The following is a 22,064-nucleotide window of genomic DNA, read 5'->3' on the forward strand; positions in this document are numbered from 1 at the left end:
ATCAGAATGAATCTCAGTATTCCTTGATTTAAGAGGGAGGGAAAACAAAGCAGTTTAAGATAATTCGCAAAAGCGCTAGAGGGAGGATGAGCAGATTATTTTATGTAATGAGTTATGATATGGATTGCACTGCCTCAAAGTGTGGTGAAAGCAGATTCAATAGTAACTTTCCAAAGAGAATTGGATAAATGCTTGAGGGGAGAAAATTGAAGGGCTATGGGGAAAGAGCGGGGGAGTGGGACTAATTAAATAGTCTTCTGATGTTTGAGGGATTTTAGAGGCCGTTAACCTGATCACTATGTAACAAGTCAGCACTTGTGAAAACAGACTTGGAGGGTTCAGCTCAATGAGAATACTTCACACGTATTTAATTCATTTACAGCATTACTGATGACTGTACAGAGCAAGCCATAATCAGATGATCCTTTTGATCATGTGATTTTTTTTTAAAATGAAAAACAACAGATTCAATGCAGCACTGGTCAAGTCTCCACTTGGCTAGTGCCTCTTGTAATTGTTACCAGTTAGCAAAGCATTATGATAATTGCACTTTAATGAGGGGAAAACAGCTTGCTTGAAGACTTTACATTGCATGAAATCAGCAGACCTTTTTAAAATCAGTAAATACAATACAGGGGATTAATGAGCCGCAAAGAACTTATTGAACTGCCCAATATAGTCAGCATGCTTTTAAAACATTATAAACAATGCTTTTGTAATTGACTTCTATTGCAATGTCAAATGGTTAGCACTATTTGTCCACTATAGGCAGCTGCCCATGAGGAGTGTAGATGGTGTAAGGGTTTGGGGCTGTGTTATAAACTATGAAGGAATTACAACACTCCAGGGAATGCAATACTTCACATTGTTCCTCATCCCAATACAACACTTAATATATCAGTATTACTTCAGATTCCAACATACTCTGAATCACCCTCATTGAATAGTGCAAGTTTTTTCCTGTATAATTTAAGCAAATTTAAACATGAACTTGTGCCCCATACTTAACATGCCTATTTTGTCATAACTTAAAGCAAGTTATGACTGAATCTTCTTTCATTCATAGTTCTGCCTGAGGATCGGTTATCAGAATGTAAGAAAAAAGTACAGCAGTAGGTTATACAGCCCCTCAAGCCTGATCCACCATTCACCTTCTACTAAGCTTTAGTTTGCATCTTTCCAATAAGCTTTTAGCCACAGGTTTTTTGTTTTCTCACCATGTTTACTGGATTCTATTAGAAATACTTTTGGGAAGGGCTTAGCTATACCGTTTTGAATTGTAGGTGCAGATCCAATCATGATAAGTCCATCGCTGCAAAATATTCTCATTTGTAAACTGGAAGTAAAGTGCCTTCCAATGGTCTTTTACCACCTAGGGATTCCTCCACTTGCACACAAACTTTTAGCAGTACAGACGACAGTGCTAGTCTGATTGAAGATACTGAATCCATGGCTGCTTCAAAAGATGTCTTAGATGGTGAAGGGCAGCTCATTGGCAACGTTAAGTGACCGCCAACACTATCACCCGCACTGGATCTGTCACTTTGCTTCACGGCCTTTAAAGAGTAGGTAATCCATTGCTAGAATCAGTGTCCCCAAGTCTAGAACGACAGCCCTGAAGATTTAGGACTCCTCTGAAATTATGCTAGCATGTGGAATGTTTACGCAGATGTAGTTTTTCCAGTTACTGTGCCTGGCCCTCCCCCCACCCCCAGTATATACAGGGCATGAGAACTGATAGAAGGGAAAAAAGGAATGTCGCAGACCATCATAACACAGCCATTGTCAACTGATTCAGTAAAGACATTCAACATGAATACAATGACTTGAAAATTCTCATTTCAATGACCAAGTTAGCAACGAGATCTTAGATCCCGCCAATAATAACTTACTCTAGTTTGGATGTTGGTTTTGTAAAAAATTCATTGTATAGCCGGTGTTCATCCTGACACACGTGAACCAGAAAAGCACAACCACTGCGGACCTGGAAAAAAATGCAAAAACATTGCTTGTTTAAAGTACAGGTACACTCTTCTAAAACTGGAGCTTTGTCTAAAAACCAGAGTTGTCCGAAAACCGGACATTTTTAGAATGTGCCATGCATCGTTTTTAAAAATTTTACTCAACTAAAAAGACAATTCGGCTAGGCACTGCATGGCGCTGGACTTGTTATCTGCTTTGCCGCTTGCGCACCTCTCTGTTCCCATGCTCCAAGTAACCCTTGACCCCACCCGACCCGGATTGGCCCAAGCCACCCGCTGCCCAAAGCGCCTGGCCTGAAATCCGGCAAAATCCAAAATCTGGCACAGCCTTGCTGGTGGTTTTGAGAACGTATACTTATAATAGCATGGCTCAGCCTTTTTTTTTAAAAAGAAAGATGTTTTCATTAGATGTTCCACTTTTCACTTCCAAAGCCAGAAGGAACACTAATCAAGACTTGTGAGCCAGTTAGCACCATTTGCTTTAAAATACTATTACAGGACATATTAGAGGCACATTTCACAAGTATTTACTATTATAACACATCAGCATTCTCTCACTTAGTAAAAGCTCAACACCAAAGGTTTGATTTCAGTCTTACAGGGTTTCTTTCAAATGAAGCAGCAATTACAATTAGAGCCAAGCCATATAGGAGGAAAATCAGTAAGTATTTTACACACAATGGGTAATCTGGAACACTGTCCCCTAAAGGCAGTGGATGCTTGGTCAATTGAAACTTTCAAGGCTGATTGTGATGGTTTTTTCTTAATCAGGTAAGGCTATTAAAAGACATGGATCAAAGGTAAGTAAGTGGGGTTGAGGTACATATCAGCCACGATACGACTGAGTGGTAGAACAGGAGTGAGGGCTGAACAGCCTACTCCTGTTCCTATGTTAACGCCTCTCTATTGGCAAGTTGCAAAAATGATAAGAACATCTATAAAGCCTTTAACATAGAAAAACGTCACATGAACGTCACAGAAGTTTTATCAGACAAGAATCGACACTGAGCAAAAGGAGATGTTAGAAAGGATAAACAAAAGCTTTGCGAAAGAAATGGAGAAGGATAGGCCATGAAGAGACTTAAACATGTTAGTATTAAATCTAAGGTGTTTGGTGATCAGGACCCAATATAGGTCAGTGAGCTGAAAAATGATAGGGTACAACTACAGAATTTTGGATGAGCTGAAGTTAATGGAGGGTGCAGGATGGATGCCAGTCAAAGGAGCTTTGGAATAGTCAAGCCTGGAGGTGACAAATGCATGGCAGAGGGTTTCAGCACCCGATGGGTGGAGAAAATGTTCCAGAAGTGGAAGTAGGCAGTCTTTATGTTGTAGAAGATATGGGGTTGGACCCACAGCAATATGGTTGATTCTTAACTGCCCTCAAGGTCAATTATGGATGGGCAACAAATGCTGGCCTTGCCAGTGATGCCCTCATCCCATGAAATTAAAAAAAATGCTCTGGCTACAATTTGATAGGTAAGAATGAAACCAAGTGAAAGCTGTCTCACTCAGCTGAACAAGAGAGGAGAGGGGCTGGTAGAAAATGGAGTGGTCGGCCATGTCAAGAGTGGCAGAGCTCAAAAGGACAAGGAGGAATAGTGCGCCATGGTCAGTGACAATGTGATTGATGGCATTGCTAGCACTGATATCTGCAAAATAATTATGACGTCAAATATTATCTGCCGAGTTTTGAATTTAAGTTAAATGTATCTAAAAATTGGCCCGAGTTATTGAGGTGCAGGAACCTTTTGAATTGCATCACGTAATAATTTGTACTATACCAATACTTCATCAACTGCAGCAATATGTAATTGTATTAGTACTGCACATTAATATTCCCTCAAATGCAGCATTAAGCAGTTGAATTAAACTAATTGTATTGGACATTAACATGCTTTGAATTACAACATTACGTAACCATAACTTCATTCCTTTTACTGCTACTTTTGTTTCATTTAACGAAAGGGGGCAGCATTAGAAGTAGGACACAGGTTTGTAACACAATTCCCAATATCGTGGAGAGGTGCAGAGTAGGTTAGACAGTTAATGCTTTGCAGGAGAGGAGTGAAAACACGAAGGGAAATTTCACCAAAGGCTATTCTGGTGAGCCTCACAGGAGTTAGTTATAGAGCGATTGCAAGATTTCTACAATAGGCCACCCAGTCCACCCCAGCGGTTGAATATGCCAAAGATTGGGTTTGGGGGTGGGGGGAGCAGCACATTACTTTCTTAGCACTTCTAGTGATAACATTTCATTACAATGTGCCACAGAGAGGCAGCACATGGGCTTGCACACCATACCCCAAGTAGCTGTCACAGGAAGGAGAAGCATGCAGTTACATCATCTACCTACCCGATCAAACCAAGTCAACAGAAAAGAATGGGAATGGGCTGAAGGCTCATCTTTTCTGGAATTATGTGCATTTTGAAGAGAATAGAGGGCAGCTAATGACTACACTTTAAAAATGTCCTGCTAAGCAACTCAAAACTAAAAAACATCAAGTGCCTAAAGCCAGTAACACATTTTATAAATTGTAATTAATAGCACCATTATTCATTTATCAACACTGGGGAACACGTATATACATTTTCAGTATTTGCATGAAAACAGTATTGTCTTTCTAGATTGCTAATACTTCTCAAGACTCTTACCAGAGCACAATGATCCCTGTTATTTTGGCTGGTCAGGTCAGCAATAGTGGAGGCGATGCTTGGACTGAGTAGAAGGCCCCTCTGATCCAGGTAGCATTGATGGATCTCGCTCAGTAGCTGCTGATACCTAATGAAAGATTAAGTCTGTTTTAAATTTACTGAAATTGAGGCCACAAATCATCATAACCTCCATAAGCGAAAACCAGTGCTATAAACTCTACTGGTTCAGAAGTATAAACTCATTTGGTTATTTTCTACCAGTATTGGAGAATTCTTTTGGGGATAATAATGCATGTCAAGAGTTTTTCCTCTATATAATTTGTGGCAATATTAGTAAAGTACATCCTATTACATGAAGAGCTAGCCAACAGCCAATGAGCCTTTTACAAAGCAGTAACTTCTAAGATGTGACAGAGAGAAAGAGAGAGAGACGGAAAGAGATTTACTGCAGGAGTTCCTCAGGGTAGTGTCCTAGGCCCAACCATATTCAGCTACTTCATCAATTACCTTCCCTCCATCATAAGGTCAGAGTGGGGATGTTCACTGATGATTCCATAATGTTCAGTTCCATTCACAACTCCTTAGATAACAAAGCAGTCCATGTCCTCAGGTAGCAAGTCCTGGATAACATTGAGGCTGACCCTGAGCCACACTGAATTAAGTCGTCCCAGGTTCAACTGTGCTCCTAGCTGATATAGTTAATGCGACATGTGCTAACTCTTTCAGTTCCTTAAATTAATGAAGCATCTGTGCCCACATGCAGTGAGATCCAGACAACATTCAGGCTTGGGCTGGTAAGTGGCAAGTAATGTTCCTGTCACACAAGAGTCATCTCCAACAAGAGAAACTCTAATCACTTCTCATTGGCATTCAGTGGAATTACCACCAATGAATCCTCCACCATGAATACTATTGACCAGAAACTTAACTGCACCAGCCATATAAATACTGTGGTTACAAGAACAGGTCAGAGGCTGGGAATTCTACAGCAAGTGACTCAACCTCCAGACCACCTGCAACACCCCCCAGGGTTTTCCCATCATCTTAAAGGCAAAAGTCAGGAGTGTGATGGATCACACTTGCCTGCTGAGTGCAGCTCCAACATTTAAAAAGCTTGACACTATCCGAACAAAGCAGCCCGCTTGATTGACACCCCATCCACCACCTTCAACATCCACTCCCTCCACCACGGTTGCTGTGCATACTATCTGCAAGATGTGCTGCAGCAATTCGTCAATGCTTCTTTGACAGCACCTTCCAAACCTGTGAACTCTACTGCTAAAAAGGACAAGAGCAGCAAGTGCATGGGGACACCATCACCTCCAAGTTTTCCTCCACCCCATCCCGCATCCTGACTTGGAAATATATCACTATTCCTTCATCATTACTGAGTCAAAATCCTGGAACTCCCTACCAAACAGCACTGTGGGAGTATCTTCACCACAAGGACTGCAGCAGTCTAAGAAGGCATTTCGCAACCACCTTCTCAGGAGCAATTCGAGATGGACAAATTTTCCGGCCTTGCCAGTGACATCCACATTCTGTGAATGAATGAGTAAAGCAAGTATAGATGCAAGCTCTTTCTGAAATGATTTGACTCATTAGCTGGCAGATTTACTAAGTGGTCTTATTACCTCCAGGTTGTGCTCTCCTCCAGACGTATGTTGGTAATAAGTGTAATGATACATTTTGTACATCTAGTTTACTTCCTTCTTTTGTGATTTTTGTTTCCCTTTTTCAACAAACCAATTCTACTTGCTGTTCTTTTGGCTACACTTAATCCTGATCCCTTGCTCTGCTACACGTAGCCATGCTAATTTTCAATCTTTTCAACAGCAATTAGGTATGGGCAATAAATGCAGGCCTTGTCAGCAATGCCCACAGCCTGTGAATGAATAAAAAGACAGCAAGGAAGAGAAGGCATGCACTAACAGTCTTTATCACACCTCAGCATGTTTGATAGGTGCTTCACAGTTAGTAATTTACTTTTTTCTAGGGTAGACACTGTTATTTCTATTCATCTTTAGAACTGTAAAAAGGCTGGTGACATTTATAAGACCTTGCTGTAAAGAATACACGGTAGAGCGAAATCTCAGAGCCCACCATAGTGATCAGGTATGGACAGATCCTTTTTCCACTCAACTTTTGATTGACAGAATTACTTAGCAATGAGGTGATATGAGATGATACAAAAATACATTAGAGCTCTGTTTAAACTACTAATACTAAAATAGGTAGTGGATCGATAACTAAAATTCCCTTTGAAGAACAAGAGCATTTCTTAGCAACTTCATACAGATGTTTAAACTTCCTACATTATAAAGAATAACCCAGTGTGGGTAATTTTAGAATCTGTAGTTTCACTTTAGTATTCCACCTACATAACCAATACAAAAATTCAAAAGTGATTCACTGGAAACTCTTTGGGGGCAATTCCAAGGATGTGAAAAGGTGATGTGAAAATGCATTTCTTCTATACAGAGAAACTGCTATTCATAACTAAATAATCTATCAAGACAGTGCATATTTTTTCTAAACAAACACTTTATTGATGATCACCTCCTTAAGGAATCCCTTTACATGATGAACTAGTAAAGAAGTCTAATGGGAACACCATGAATTACATTCTCTAGTTCAACATTAATTGAACACGGTGCATAGAGAACATACTTACTCAGAGCTTTTTTCAGTTCTTTGCTCTATCTGTTCAATTAGAGACTGCGAAAGAAGAAAAGACGCCACATTTGACACTTTTAAATGGCAAGTATAAACACCATCAGTTACCTAAAAATATCACCCAAATATACAACAGTTCATGAAGCAATTATAGGATTTTCTCTAATTTTTTTTTAACTCATTCACGGGATGTGGGCTTCGCTGGCTGGGCCAGCATTTATTGCCCATCCTTAGTTGCCCTTGAGAAGAGGTGAGCTGCTTTCTTGAACTGCTGCAGTCCGTGTGGTGTAGGTACACCCAGAGTGCTGTTTGGAAGGGAGTTCCAGGATTTTGATCCAGCGACAGTGAAGGAACAGCAATATATTTCCAAGTCAGGATGGTGAGTGATTTGAGGGGAACTTCCAGCTCGTGGTGTTCCCATGTGTCTGCTACCCTTGTCCTTTTAGATGGTAGTGGTTGTGGGTATGGAAGGTGCTGTCTAAGGAGCCTTGGTAAATTCCTGCAGTGCATCTTGTAGATGGTACACACTGCTGCTGCTGTGCGTCGATGGTGCAGGGAGTGAATGTTTGTGGATGTGGTGCCAAGTGTCCTGGATGGTGTCAAGTTTCTTGAGTGTTGTTGGAGCTGCACCCATCCAGGCAAGTGGGGAGTATTCCATCACACTCCTGACTTGTGCCTTGAAGATGGTGGACAGGCTTTGGGGAGTCAGGAGGTGGGTTACTCATCACACGATTCCTAGCCTCATTTATTACTAATACAACTACAGTTCACATCTGCATCACTGGATTCTCTGCTGTGCAATGTGTTCCAAGGTGTCCAGCCTGATGGGTCACAAGATGCCCTGCCGTGCATTGGTAGCAAGTTGGGTCCCAGCTGCCCAGCACACTGTCACGGGCACCACGGGCCACCGGTGCCGAGTGCGCCATGAGCTGCTGTCCGTTAGGAGTGTTGTACCATGTCACACACAAGATATCAGCTAATATTCCATGGTGCTATGTACAGAGAAGAAGCTGTAGTTGTCGGGCTGCTTCTCCCTATTCTCTCATTCTTTCTATCTCACTCTGTGGTTTTCTATTTCTTGACATTTTCTTATTCGGCTTGCCTCTTCCACATTTTGCTCATTGTGATATCTGGCAGTTTTCCCCACTCTCTCTGAATGTTTTGACAGTACTTTTCTTTGTCTCCTCTCTTTATCGTACAATGTTACCCAATCTCTCTATGCAGTTCTGATATTACCAAGATTTGACAAGTAAGATAGGTTGGAAAGGCCTGGGAAGCAAGCTCCAAGAAAAGCAATACCTTTCCTTACAAGTCTTGGTTTGAATGAATTGCTGGTTGGCGATTGGTACCTTTCTCTACCTGTCTATTTTTGATGAATTGGTTAACAGATTGTGGATTTTCTGGCAAGTTAGGTAACAGCATGATGAACAATAATATGTCATTTTGCCCATAGTCTCTGGGTGCCTACAAATGTCCTCATTTCCATGTGCACAATGCTTACCCGCACTTTAGGAGCTGCAGCTCTGAACTTCACATAAAATAACGTAAAGGCATTATCGGTGTTGGATATAACCGAGGGGTCCTGTCAGAAAAAAAGAATTTGAAATTCAAATTTAAAAACTAATTTAACATATACACCCTGATATACTTATAAACATAAAAATGGATTATTTGAATCATCATGCTTTCATCAAGATTTCTAACAGACTATGCTCAGTAAAATTTGACAACTTTTATCAGTATTTTGGCACTATGCGTGTGCAGTTCACATTTTTTTTGTAACATGTGGTTTGAACACAATGTAAGAGCCTTAGTGAATTGATTAAGCTAAACCATATGCATGGTGCTGTGGCATGGGTCATAGGGAGTCATAGTCAAGTGCAAAACTCAACTGAAGTGAGATCAGAGACTGTACGACAATTAGACAAGGGCATGTAGCCCCAATTCAGTTTCTATTTTGAAGTTCTACATTCTTTCCGTACATATATATATTTCCATTATAAATTGCTGTAACTCTGGTTACCTATGAAAAGTTTTTTTCCTTTATGCTTTCATGGGATCTGAGTGTCACTGGCTAGGCCAGCATTTATTGCCTATCTCTAATTACCCTTGAAAGGTTGTGGTGAGCTGCCTTCTTGAACCACTGCAGTTCATGTAGGGTAGGTACACCAACAGTGCTGTTAGGGAGGGAGTTCCAGGATTTTGATCCAGCGACAGTGAAGGAATATGCTGTCATTCCAATTTTGACTTCTTACCAGAGGTAGCCCTGCTGTTGCTCCTGGTTGGGGGAATGGAAGGGTGAAAAGCGGGTGGGAATTTCTCCTTCCCCTATAGTTGTTAAGATTAGATTTGCTTGCTTTCCTTTTCAAATAAAAATGGGCTGCTTCTTTTATTCTGTCCTGCCGTTTTCCACTGTTCTCTGGCCATGTTTATCTCTCAAACTCACGAAAGATTCTCTGGTCACATATCTCTTTGCTGTTTGCACAGCCATGCTGTGAGCAAACTGGTTGCCAAAATTCCCTAACTTCCAACAGGGGCACCACTTCAGAATATTTTATTGGCTGTAAAGTGTTTCCTAACGTCTAGAGGTTGTGAAAAGCAAGAAGTTTGTTCTTTTAGGGTTCATTCAAGGTGCTATCTGGTTAGGTTAAGTGATGCCCCTTGTTTTCAAATTTATCACATAGCCTCACATTACAATGCCCAAACAGTTTCAGTAACTTGGGAATTCTGTGACCTGTTTTTAATTTACCACTATTTATAGGAAAGCCCTACTTGCCAAGTTAGGAGCAGAGGGTAAGATGAGAGCCTTAGTTAGACATCTTAACGTTCAAACTAGAGTGACACGAAGATCTTACTTGATGATTGGGAGGGTTCTTCTCCTCCATCCTCCCAAATCTTTAACTAACAAAACATCAGTGCAATATTTTTATACTGAATAATCACACTAAGACAAGTTATTAAATCTGTATTATAGTAACAATCTTACCCTTTTTGTTAACTGAGTGGAGAGGTTCTGAAGTGTATTCACAGTGTAGGTCTTCATAAGGTGCATAGCTTTGGATAGGCATTGCTTAAACTTTGCTAAGTAAACAGGATAATCTCTAAATCCAGGCTGTAAATAAAGCAAGTAATAATTAAATCTAATCATGTCATAAAGAAACCTTTGAACAAAGCGAATAGAATGACATAGTTACACTGCCCAGACCAACACATGCTCAGCAATAACACCCAGTCCACCTACAGTGGCACATTAACACCCGGTCCGCCGCAGTCCCGGCGTTAACACCCGGTCCGCCACAGTCCCGGCGTTAACACCCGGTCCGCCGCAGTCCCGGCGTTAACACCCAGTCCGCCGCAGTCCCGGCGTTAACACCCGGTCCGCCGCAGTCCCGGCAATAAGACCCGGTCCGCCGCAGTCCCGGCGTTAACACCCAGTCCGCCGCAGTCCCGGCGTTAACACCCGGTCCGCCGCAGTCCCGGCAATAAGACCCGGTCCAGCGCAGGCCCGGCAATAACACCCGGTCCAACTCAGGCCCGGCAATAACACCCGGTCCATCGCAGGCCCGGCATTAACACCCGGTCCAACGCAGGCCCGGCAATAACACCCAGACCAACACAGACACAGCAATAACACCCGGTCCATCGCAGGCCCGGCATTAACACCCAGACCAACACAGACACAGCAATAACACCCGGACCAACACAGACACAGCAATAACACCCAGACCAACACAGACACAGCAATAACACCCAGACCAACACAGACCCGGCAATAACAAACAGGCTAATACTGAAATATCCAATCCCACTCTGGAGCTCTTACTACTAAGGGCCAAATGGTCTCCTTCTGTGCTGCAATTGTCTATGATTTAACAGGGCTAATGCTATACAATGCTCTAAAAATGTAAGCTCCCACTGCACGCCATACACATTACAGAAAGTACATGATCTACAATATACATTAAACCACTCTGTTAAACAATCAAAAGCAGGGGCTGCAAGCTGTAACTAAATTCAGCCTGATAACAGTAGTGCAAATAAAATGACTTACATGTGATGACACATAGGTTATACAGTCATCTAACTTGGCCAGCGTCGGTATAAATCCTTCACTGTTCACAGATAACGTGGGTGAATTCAGTTTCTAGGGTGACAGCAAAATATGTCAGGATGTCATTTCTACTCCAGTTGCAAGCACATTAAGGTCTGAATGGAAGGACACAACAGTACCAATTTCCTATTGAAAGGATTAAGTGGTCCATTCACATTTGGATACCTTGCTTATAACATGTAACAAACATATACTGAATCAGACATTTGTACTTTGACAAATTCCGTTTTGAACATTTTCTTTACACAGACACCGGCTGATACACTAAAATGTGTTGGGAAATAGGTGAGGCTTACAACAATTCCAAGTCTCACCTGGAAGGGTGTGAATGCTGTATATCAACTGAAACTTTCAAAACAGAGATCAGTAGGTTTTGTTAGGTTACAGCAAAGGTGTGAAAAGAGAATTGAGATGCAGATCAGCCATGATCTAATAGAATGGTGCCACAGGCTCAAGGGCTCATTCCCGAATGGCTTATTCCTGTTCCTATCTTCCCAAGTGTGTGCGATGTGTAGGACTTCTAATATTGCTAGCAGATCTTCAATTACATTATTGGCAACAAGTTGGAGAATATGTTGCTTTGCCTCATGGTCCAAAGACCATGACCACGACAATAGTTCTGCCTGCCCCAACCCTCCGCCCCATCGGGTACCATCTGCATCAAAGCCTTAAAATCTCTTAAAAGGTCACTAAGTGAAAATAGGCTTGTTTTGTTAAGACACTTAATGTCTGGGAGAGCTTTTAATTTGTTTTGGGGATGTAGGTTGATACTGGTAAAGCAGCATTTATCATCAATGCTCATTTGCCCAGAGGATATTAAAAGGCAACCACATAGTTGGCATAGTAAAAGGAACTGGAGCCATATGTAAAGCAGATCAGATTGGTGGGGCTTAGGGAGGAAGGCGGGAAAGAGGACATTCATCTCCCTGAGGATATTAATGAAACAGTTGTGCATTTACGACAATCCAGCAGATCTCAATTGTCATTTTTTGTCTTGTTCCAGCCCACAAAAAGAGGATTGGCTAAATTCAACTTCAACACTTGACATGGTGAAATTTGATCTCATGACCTCAGGGTGGCTAGTCCAGTATCATCATAACTAGGTTACTGTGCCCTTGTTTCATAAAATCAGTTCAAGGTGCATGAAGATTTAGATGCTTGGAGGACAGCTTCAAGGAGGAAAAAGGGTTGGCAATTCCAGCACATCTTGGAAAATGTCAGCCAGTGCTGGATCGCTGTGCGTTAACTGGTAAACAGTTCTTCCAACTGGAGACCAACAGACAGTAAGATTTTGTGCATCAGGTGGTGTTTTCGCAAGTTCAACTTCAAGACGGATAATACAACTTAGAACAGACTTCACAATGAAACTTAAAACAGATCATGCATCAGCGACACATACCGTGTTTATGTTTTCTAATTCATTGAAATATGAAAGCTTCTGCTGAATACTCTCAGCGAGGCCAACCAGCTCCGACTGAGGAAAAAAATATATATTACATCAGAACTCAAACTAACCATGTAAAAATAGTTCATTATTTTCAGCAACACAACTTTTTACATTTAGAAAAAGTGTGTTTCACCAGAAACCCAATCATCACCTTCAAATCTTTCAATGCTATATATCAAGCTTCATAGACCACGTTATGTGCCATACAATGGAGCTTCTGGGCTACAAGTAAAGCTTAAATGGGTATTCCCATTAACATGCACATATCTCAAATTGCTAATACTAACAGATCCTTGGTGTTGAGTCAAGAATTATCCACCCATGAGGTAAAGCACTAAAGAGAAGTCTCTGCAACCATATAACCCCACAAATCTAAGAGCAGATAAACCAACAAATAAGTGCAAATAGGGCCACCCTGTCAGGAGCTCAGGGCCACTGTAGAATTTATCTGTGTTTTAGTCAGCATATAACAAAAATCTTATCCTGGTAAAATTGAAGTGACCCCCTTCCATAAAAGGTTCTGCAATGATGCCATCCTCAGAGTGAAGGGACATGGAACATATTTTCCTTTGTTCACTAATATTAGAGGAAGAAGTCAGCAGGAATACAAAACATTTTCCCCTCTTTATATACAATGTCCTGTTAGCCAATGTTAACAAAGGGGCATAAGTCTTCATGTTACATCACAACTGAGCCCTGAAAAAAAGTTACAAATACAGGGGATGGGAACAGAAAGCAAACAAGAACATATCCACAATCCCAAGAATTTAGCAAAAGCTGTGTTTATTCCAGGAGGAAGGTGGACAGTCAGTACATGTACTGGCTGGATATGGAATACTGTACATTAGTCATAGAACACACATATCTCCATTTACTTTTCTCTCTTGCTATTACTCTTAAATGTGCTCTTCTCCACATCTTAGCTCAATTCTTTACCCTTTCTTCCAACTCATCAAAAATGCTTTGTATCAATTGTTTCTACCCTCTATTATCTACCTTAGGGGCATTTGGTGTTACAATGAAGCACTTCAGTAACATTTATGTGATGTATTCCACACACCAATTATTTACTACACGCAAAAAACATGTAATTACTCCACACACCAAACTCTAAACTATGCCCCAACAAAGCTTTCCTACCTGTTCCCGCAGGAGTTGCTCACAAGCCTCATGTAGTGTGCCTGTCTTGGTGGATACAAAAAGGTATTGCTTCTGCAAAGATTCCAAGTGTAGCAAGGCTGTGTTGACATCATTCAGTATTGCATCGCACTGCTCCTGAAAGCCATACAGGTAATCCCTCATTTCTCTAAAACAAAGAGCAAAAAAATGGTTACACTCTAACCTACATAATCTGCAGTGTGATTAGTGTATTAGAGTCAGCAATACCCAAGAGATAATACTGGAAAGTGACCCTTTGAAATACAGAACCTATCCGACAAAGGGACACAGTTTGATGGCCCTGCTCACAGACAACAAATCCTCTGCACTTTAGTTCCGTCTATTGAGGACACACTTTCATTTCTCTGCTATATCTGGACAAGTTTTCTGCTCAAGATGAAGGATATCAGTGCTGGAGAAAAGAGACATTTCCCATAAAACTGTTTCGTATCAGGAATGGTACATTCTCTCTACTGCCCCAATAACATGCCTACCATAAGCAGGGTAACCCCTAATTCATCAGTGTGACATTTCCATTCCCCACACCAACTCACCTTGCACTCAATCTGAGGCTGTCAATTAGTAGATTGCAAGCAGTTTGTACTTATGCACTCATGAGAACCAGAAGTCTCTCCAGACAGAGAAGAGACATTCATCCCAGCCTAAGGTCCCAGTGTACAAGAACACTACCCAAACCATTACCCACAGCAGTCAGTTTATATAGGTCTTTGTTGTAACAGTGTGTATTTAACCCAGCACTCTTTTAAAGGAGTGCTCACTTTTAAACTCCTGACAGTCTGCAATTTAAAAATTCCATTGCTTCAATTTTAACACTACAGCCAAAAAGCTTTTACTACTTTCTAACTTCTATATGCAGTGTGGTCTATTCCCCTTAATTCAAAGTCACTCAATTCAAGCTGGCAAAACAATGTTATTTTTACACTAAGTTCCTATTTTGCCATGATACTTGTATTGTTTAATTCAAGTTATTGAATAACTTGATCATTTAAATCCCAAAAAAACACACTTTGAATTATCAAGTAGACTTGTAGTTAAAAAGCATCATAGATTACACAACATAGTCAGAACATGGTGTGGAGCCGCAGTATGCTGCACCAGTGAAATCCCAAAATCAGACTGGCTGCAATGAAGTGGCACTAAGCAGAGACCAGTGTTTCTCGTGGGGGAGGATGCAAAGGGAAAGAGAGGGAACCATCCTCTCATCTCTAATGACAGCTGCTATGGGTTCCTGAGAGCAGGCTCCTGATTCCACCCGTTGGTAAACGGAGAAAATGAAAGTTCAGAAGGAAATATAAAGGGAATTGCTACTTCATTAAAAGACAAAGAGGAATCACTATATTACCCTGTGATCAATGCTTATACACAGCCAGCATCTAATTTTACTATAGGTACATTGCCCAACAATTTTTTTTCATGCTCCAATGGTTAGCAAGAGGGAACATGTACCTGTATTTTGTTCCTTCATCTTGATCCATCTGTGTCTGTATCTTGGAGAACCACGAATAGAACTGCAGGGAAGAGGAAAAACAAGCTTATTTATTCAGCTGAGGTGATTAGTAATGCCTTCCACAAAGCACCTAGTTGGAAATCTTGCTATAAAATGGTGGAAATAAAGGAACTGAGTAAACAATTCCTTCAGACAGCTAACAACAATGAGTCCAACGGCCTTCTTTGTTCCATGAAGTTCTATGACACTGTAAACTGGGGTTAACAGAAAGGGAGGTGCAATGTGGACTGATGCTTAATTTTGAATTCAGTGCCTACCAGCTCATGGAGCACAAAAGGTTTGCTGTCTCCTTTCTATCTAGTCATGGCCAGAGAATCTTTTGCAATGGCTTTATTTCCCATTCTCGCATCTGGAGTTCCTAAGGGTCTATCCTTGGGCCCCTCCATCTCTCATCTACATGCTGTCCACCACTGACGTCATCCAAAAGCACACCAGGTTCCACATGTATGTTACTGACACTCAGGTCTCCCTCACTACCACCCCTCTCGACCCCTCTACTGTCTCTGATTTGTCCCGATGCCTGAAATTTTCTTCAATTAAATACTGAAATGACTAGAGCCCCTGTCTCTGGTCACTACCATAATCTCTGTTTTCTAGCCACTAATGCCATCCATCTCCCTAGCCATTTTAAGTTAAAAGTGCTATAAGCAATAGCTAGTCCACTCAAGTTCCCATGGACATTTCTCAATGTGGTTTCTACATTACTTGTATAGGTCAGTGCCACCGCCATAGAAGACAATAATAACTTTTTTTTTATTCATTCATGGGATGTGGGCTTCGCTGGCTGGGCCAGCATTTATTGCCCATCCCTAGTTGCCCTTGAGAAGGTGATGGTGAGCTGTCTTCTTGAACTGCTGCAGTCCATGTGGTGTAGGTACACCCACAGTGCTGTTAGAAAGGGAGTTCCAGGATTTTGACCCAGCGATGGTGAAGGAACGAAAGTATATTTCCACGTCAGGATGGTGAGCGACTTGGAGGGGAGCTTCCAAGTGGTGGTGTTCCCCTCTGTCTGCTACCCTTGTCCTTCTAGATGGTAGTGGTTGTGGGTTCGGACTGACTGGATGAGGACATATGTCAATTTTCCTCAACATATGGAGCAAAACTTTTTTTGTTACTTTTTTTTGCCAAATTGAGAAGTTTAATGGCTATATACCAGGAAGCTTTTCAAATTATGCTTCATGAAATCTACTAACTGATTTAAATGAGGATGGAGCAAATGCTTGTATTAATTCATTTATTTAAAACAGAAAATCTAGACCACAGAATCCCAAAAATGTAACCAAAGATATTTACACAGGAACACATAAAAGAGGATCAGTGGGTATTTATGAAACTGAGTACACAGCTATTTTACAGCGCTGAACATCTTTTGTTACACTAGAAATGATCCTTTTGTTTAACATTATGATCCCATGTTTAATGCACGTATTCTCGACCTTCCCTTTCCATTCTGTTAAGACAAAAGCGAAAGGCGATTATTTGAAGTTTAACTCTTTCATGTCCTAACAATAAATGCATCCATTCTGCTTGTAGCAGTCTGTAAGTACCTGCTGAGCAGTTTCGATTTTCTCATTTTCCATGTCTAAGGCAGTAAAGCCTCTGAGAAGAATATCCTCAGTAGATTCAGGAACTGCAGTTGTAAGAGGTACAGTGATGGATCTCGATGCCAGGCTGCAAAGGTCCTCAATTGGCAGCTGTTGGAAACACAACAGTGATATGGGTGGTTTAATTATTCATACAGCAAGCTAGGGGTACAGTAGTCAAATAGGTCTGGTTAGTGGACTAGCAACCCAGAGGTCATGAGTTCAAATCCCACCATGGCAAGCCCCTCAAGAGTTTGATGGAATCTGGATATTTATTGGACAGCACCCAAAAAAGCCATGAAAACTGCTGGATTATTGTACAAACCCAACTAATGTCCTTTAGGGAAAAGCTCCACACTACCTAGTTGACTCTTAATGGTCAAAGGTAACCAACAGTGGCTAATAACGAATGCTGCTGGTTCAATATCTTCCACACTCCAAAAACAAAGGAGTGCTGCAATGATCACAAATACATTGACAATTGCTCATTTGCTATTAGCAATTTATCAAAAATCTGGTAATAGTTATTTTCTTGAGTTGACTTTGAGCTAGAAATTGAATCATTACTGTCAGCAGTACAGCCAGTAGTTGAGCTAGTGATTTGATGTAGACCACTCAGAAAGCAGCATTTTCACCATGAAACTATCACAATGAGTTGAAAATTGCACCATTAGTTTTATACCAGTTAAAACTAAATAGCTCCCATCCCCTTATCCACGCAGGGTACAACGTCTTTGGAAGTACTTGGCCCACTTATAGTATATGACTGGAGAGAGAAAATTTGCCCTCTCGCCCTTGTGTGTTGTCTGTGTATCATTTGCCTGGGGAAGGCTCAACTAGTCCAATTTTTTTCTGGCCAGCCTCCCTTCTTTAACAAACTTCAACTCATCCAAAATTCTGCTGCCTGTATCCAAATTTGATTGGATGGATTTTTCCATAGTTTTGTTTTTTTGTACAAGTCCTGGGATCATTCTCAGTAAAGAAAAGCCAAGGAGTACACCAGCAGGTATACAAGTGTATGTGAGTGGATGGTATGAGGAAAGGGCCACACCTTTTAACCCCCAAATCATCAGAATCATGAATAGTGCAATGCTACTTAAATATTGTATTGTACTAATTCTCATTATGGCTAAATAAAATCATAACTGCTACCAATATGGAGTCAGCCTTGAACTATTGGAGAGGCAGTCTAATGGGACTTCAAATGTATTACGACTGAATATCATCATTATACTTTTGGAAGATGTCAAGCCTTTGGAGAATGTCACCAAGGGACAGCATGTGGATGAGAAACAGGAAGAGGCCAATGGTTGATCCTGAAGGTAACAGTGCAGGTTTGGGAATATAAGGAGTAAGAGTAATAAGGACATGGAATATCAGCTTTGTCAACTCCACTTTCTTGCTATAACTCTATATCCCTCAATGCCCTTACCGCAAAAGAACCTGTTGATCTCATCTTGAATATACTCAATGATTGAGCATATGCAGGAAACAAAGCCATTACAGGAGATTCTCTGGCTACAATTAGATGGGTAAGATTGGAACCATGCAAGATCAGCCCCACTCCTCCTGATGCTCCACGAAAGTGCCTTGGGATATTTTAATACATTCATCTAGGGCTTTTAAATAAGTTTGGTTAGTTGCCCTGTTTGAATTGCGTGTGCTGGCAGAGGCTGATTTTGTTTTAAAAGACAACACTGTTGCCTTGTGATGAATAACTCCTGAACCAGAACACCAAGGTTATTAGCATCTGCAACTTGAGAAATACAGCAGTAGTGCGAGCAAGGATTGAAACATCATACGTGGGATCTGAGGCTCCACAATACATGCCTGTATGGTCGATGGGAATAGTTTGGTTGCCCCTGCCTTAAAGCACACCGAGAGTATAGAAAACTTGATGAAACTTTATCCTGCCAATGATGATTTGGATAGCACCATTGACATGAAAAATATCCCTTGGCACTTCAACGAGTCAAATGAGTTTAATGTGAGGGGTGAATAAAGGTTTTTTTAGGTGAAGTGAATTTTAAATATAATTTTACAGGATGTGCAGGAGGTACAAAGGCAGAGGGGTTTAAGGAGGGGATTGCAGAGCCTGGGCCAAGCTAGCTGATGATATGGTCACCAGAGTGGGTTCAACAATTGGCTAGTCCAAGTCCCTACTGCTAGTGATAAAACATTTAAAATCTAAAAGTCCAATTGATTTGAGATAAAGTAACTCTTACCTTAAATAACTGGCTCAATGGATTTTTGACAAAATGGGCTGGGTTTTGTCGTCAGTAGCAAAGCAATGGCATGTACTGCTGACCTCAGAAAGCTGTCCAGAAAGATCGAGTGATCTCTGTGGCGTGGACTTTCATTTCCCGGCTGTTTCTGGCACCAAGTCAAGGGATCTTCAGGTGTGCAGCAGCAGTGATGTCAGCAAGCAGGGTAAGCAGCCAATCACAATGAAGCATTCTCACAGACAGCAAACCCAGGAAGTAAAAATGACTGAATCCCTTCACTTTTAATTTTGTATCTTTATAGAATAGCAAAATAAATGGGGACATATATATATGAGATTAAGGTGGAAGATAAAATATCAAACTAACCAAAAAAAAAAGCTATGTGGAATTTCTGATCATAATAGAGACATTTGACATTCAACAAATATAAAATTACTCTTTCAGGGTCAATTAGGGTGGTTAGCAGCCTTTAAAAATCTACCTACACCCCAATTGATAGGGTGCAACTCTTTCACAGGTTTTTAAACTAGAACCAAGAATTGCTTTTGAAAAGTACAGCAAAACTTGGAACAGTAGACTCTCCACAAAGTACATACCGACCTGGGGTGAAGCACTGAACAAAGCATCAAGCAGGGATTCTGTTCCCAATTTGTATATACAGAGACTGGGTGAGGAGTGAACCTACATCGGTCAAGTTAACAGCAATCGCTTTGGGGGATTGAACTGATCATGAGTATCTCAACTCTAAATGCTCTCTCCAGACACAACCCAATTTGCATGGATTAAGTTCATGACTGTACTGATGGCTGTTTCTCCACAGTTCAAGTTAAGATAGTGTAACAATTTCACTTGGCTTCCACTCTACCAGAAATAAAGAACTTACATTTCCACAGTGCATTTCATGACCTCAGCATATCCCTCAGCACTTTACAGCCAATGAAGTACTTTTAAAGTGTAGTCACTGTTTTAACGTCAGAAACATGGTAGCCAATTTCACACAGTAAGGTCCCACAAATAGCAATCTGATAGTGACCATACATACATACAAATGAGGAGGAGTAGGCCACTCAGCCCCTCAAACCTGCTCTGCCATTCAATAGGATCAAGGCTGATCAATCCCACATTCCTGCCTACCCCCAATAACCTTTCACTCCCTTGTTAACCAAGGGTGTATCGAGCTCTGCCTTACTCCATTTCAGTGATGTTGATTGAGGGATAAATATTGAACTGGACACTGGGGTAGAATTCCCCAGCTCTTTTTCAGAAAAGCGCCAGGGGATCTTTTACATCCACAACAGGAGGCAAATGGCACTTCAATTTACACAGCACCTCTGACAGTGCAGTATTCCCTCAATACTGCGCTGGAAGTATCAGCCTGGATTATGTGCTCATTCTCTGGAGTGGGACTTGAACTCACCTCCTCCTCATTTAGATGTGCAAGTCCTAAGCCACGGCTAACATATTGGAACATATTGACAACTCTGCCTGTTTAGAACTATATGAATTGGCAAGATAAGGAAGAGATGCACAATATAAACATCAGAGGGAAGGAAATCAGATACTTCACATTCAAATAGTGAGAAACCAATCACTTCCAACTGAACATGAGTTTGTTGATACCAGCGAATTTGTCCAACCACAGAACTATAAGTTAGTTCTGCATTGGATTCCTGCAAAAAAACTGCTCCAATCCTCCATTATTCCTCCATAGGCTTCAGCACAGAACCTAAACTCCAGCACGGTAATATGGGATGCTGCACTGTCTGAGATGCCATCTTTCAAATGAGACATGAAACCCTGGCTACCCTTTCAAAAGAACCCATGACAACCATCCAAGAGTAGGGAATTCTCAGTCAACATGACCAAAACAAACTAGCTGCTCATTTATCACACGGCTGGTTGTGGGACTGAGCTGTGAGCATGTTAGCTGCCATGTTTCTTACATTACAACACAGACGACAGATCAGAAGAACTTCATTAGCCGTTTCAGGGCATGATGAGGGTGCGAAAGGCACTTTATTTATGCATTTTCTTTTGCGTTTTATATGCAACATGTACTAAATGCAATCCCATTCATCACACAATCCCTTTACTGTACACTAATCCATTAGGAAAATAGAAGGATTATTTTGTAGCAGTTGTGTTCCGATCCAAACATTAGTTTGATAAGCATCCATTAGCAGACAAAATGTAATAGCTTGTATCAGCACTTAAAAACAAAACTCCCACCAGTTCACATTCCCTCCGTTTTCTACCCTTCCACCTCAAGGCATTGTCTCTCTGTGTTTTGGGCACCGACTGATACCTTACCCAAATACCACGATTACAGTGCTAGCCTAGATATCATGTGGTGCCAGGCTATTCGGTCACCAGAAGTGGATGAGAGTCACAGCTCAATCTGATCTTTCCCTATCTGACAGATTTCAAGCGGGCGTTACTGAATAATGATCAACAGAGCAGGAACTTAGGTTGGTACGCCCCCTGCAATTCCGAACTAACGAGTAACAGTGGCCGAGATCAGCAAACTCAGCATTGACCAGGGAGGAATTGAGCCTGGGGTCTCTTGGTATCTATATATCAGCTATCCGTTGGGTTAACTGGCTCGGCCAAAGAGGCAGGTTATCCGAAGGCTACTTTAGGTTAGTTTTCTGTTCATGTCCTTTAGGAAAAACAAACAAAGGACCATCATGCGTTCAATG

The 22,064-nt window shown here is 41.2% G+C and overlaps 1 protein-coding gene across 1 annotated transcript in view; it reads right to left on the minus strand.

Moving 5' to 3' along the window:
* The window catches only part of cog3 (component of oligomeric golgi complex 3), a 48,821-nt gene extending 31,574 nt beyond the window's left edge, over nucleotides 1-17,247 (minus strand). Inside the window, exons 1-10 of the mRNA XM_078559506.1 lie at nucleotides 17,105-17,247; nucleotides 15,497-15,558; nucleotides 14,012-14,177; nucleotides 12,824-12,898; nucleotides 11,365-11,457; nucleotides 10,300-10,425; nucleotides 8,815-8,895; nucleotides 7,312-7,355; nucleotides 4,638-4,764; nucleotides 1,893-1,984 (exon numbers count right to left, since the gene is read on the minus strand). Of these exons, the coding sequence (XP_078415632.1) occupies nucleotides 1,893-1,984; nucleotides 4,638-4,764; nucleotides 7,312-7,355; nucleotides 8,815-8,895; nucleotides 10,300-10,425; nucleotides 11,365-11,457; nucleotides 12,824-12,898; nucleotides 14,012-14,177; nucleotides 15,497-15,558; nucleotides 17,105-17,137 (899 nt within the window). The 5' untranslated portion in view covers nucleotides 17,138-17,247. The remainder of the gene's footprint in view (nucleotides 1-1,892; nucleotides 1,985-4,637; nucleotides 4,765-7,311; nucleotides 7,356-8,814; nucleotides 8,896-10,299; nucleotides 10,426-11,364; nucleotides 11,458-12,823; nucleotides 12,899-14,011; nucleotides 14,178-15,496; nucleotides 15,559-17,104) is intronic.
* Nucleotides 17,248-22,064: the final 4,817 nt, after the last annotated feature.

Source organism: Cetorhinus maximus, chromosome 16 (assembly GCF_964194155.1).
Source record: "Cetorhinus maximus chromosome 16, sCetMax3.hap1.1, whole genome shotgun sequence".
Taxonomy (NCBI): Eukaryota; Metazoa; Chordata; class Chondrichthyes; order Lamniformes; family Cetorhinidae; genus Cetorhinus; species Cetorhinus maximus.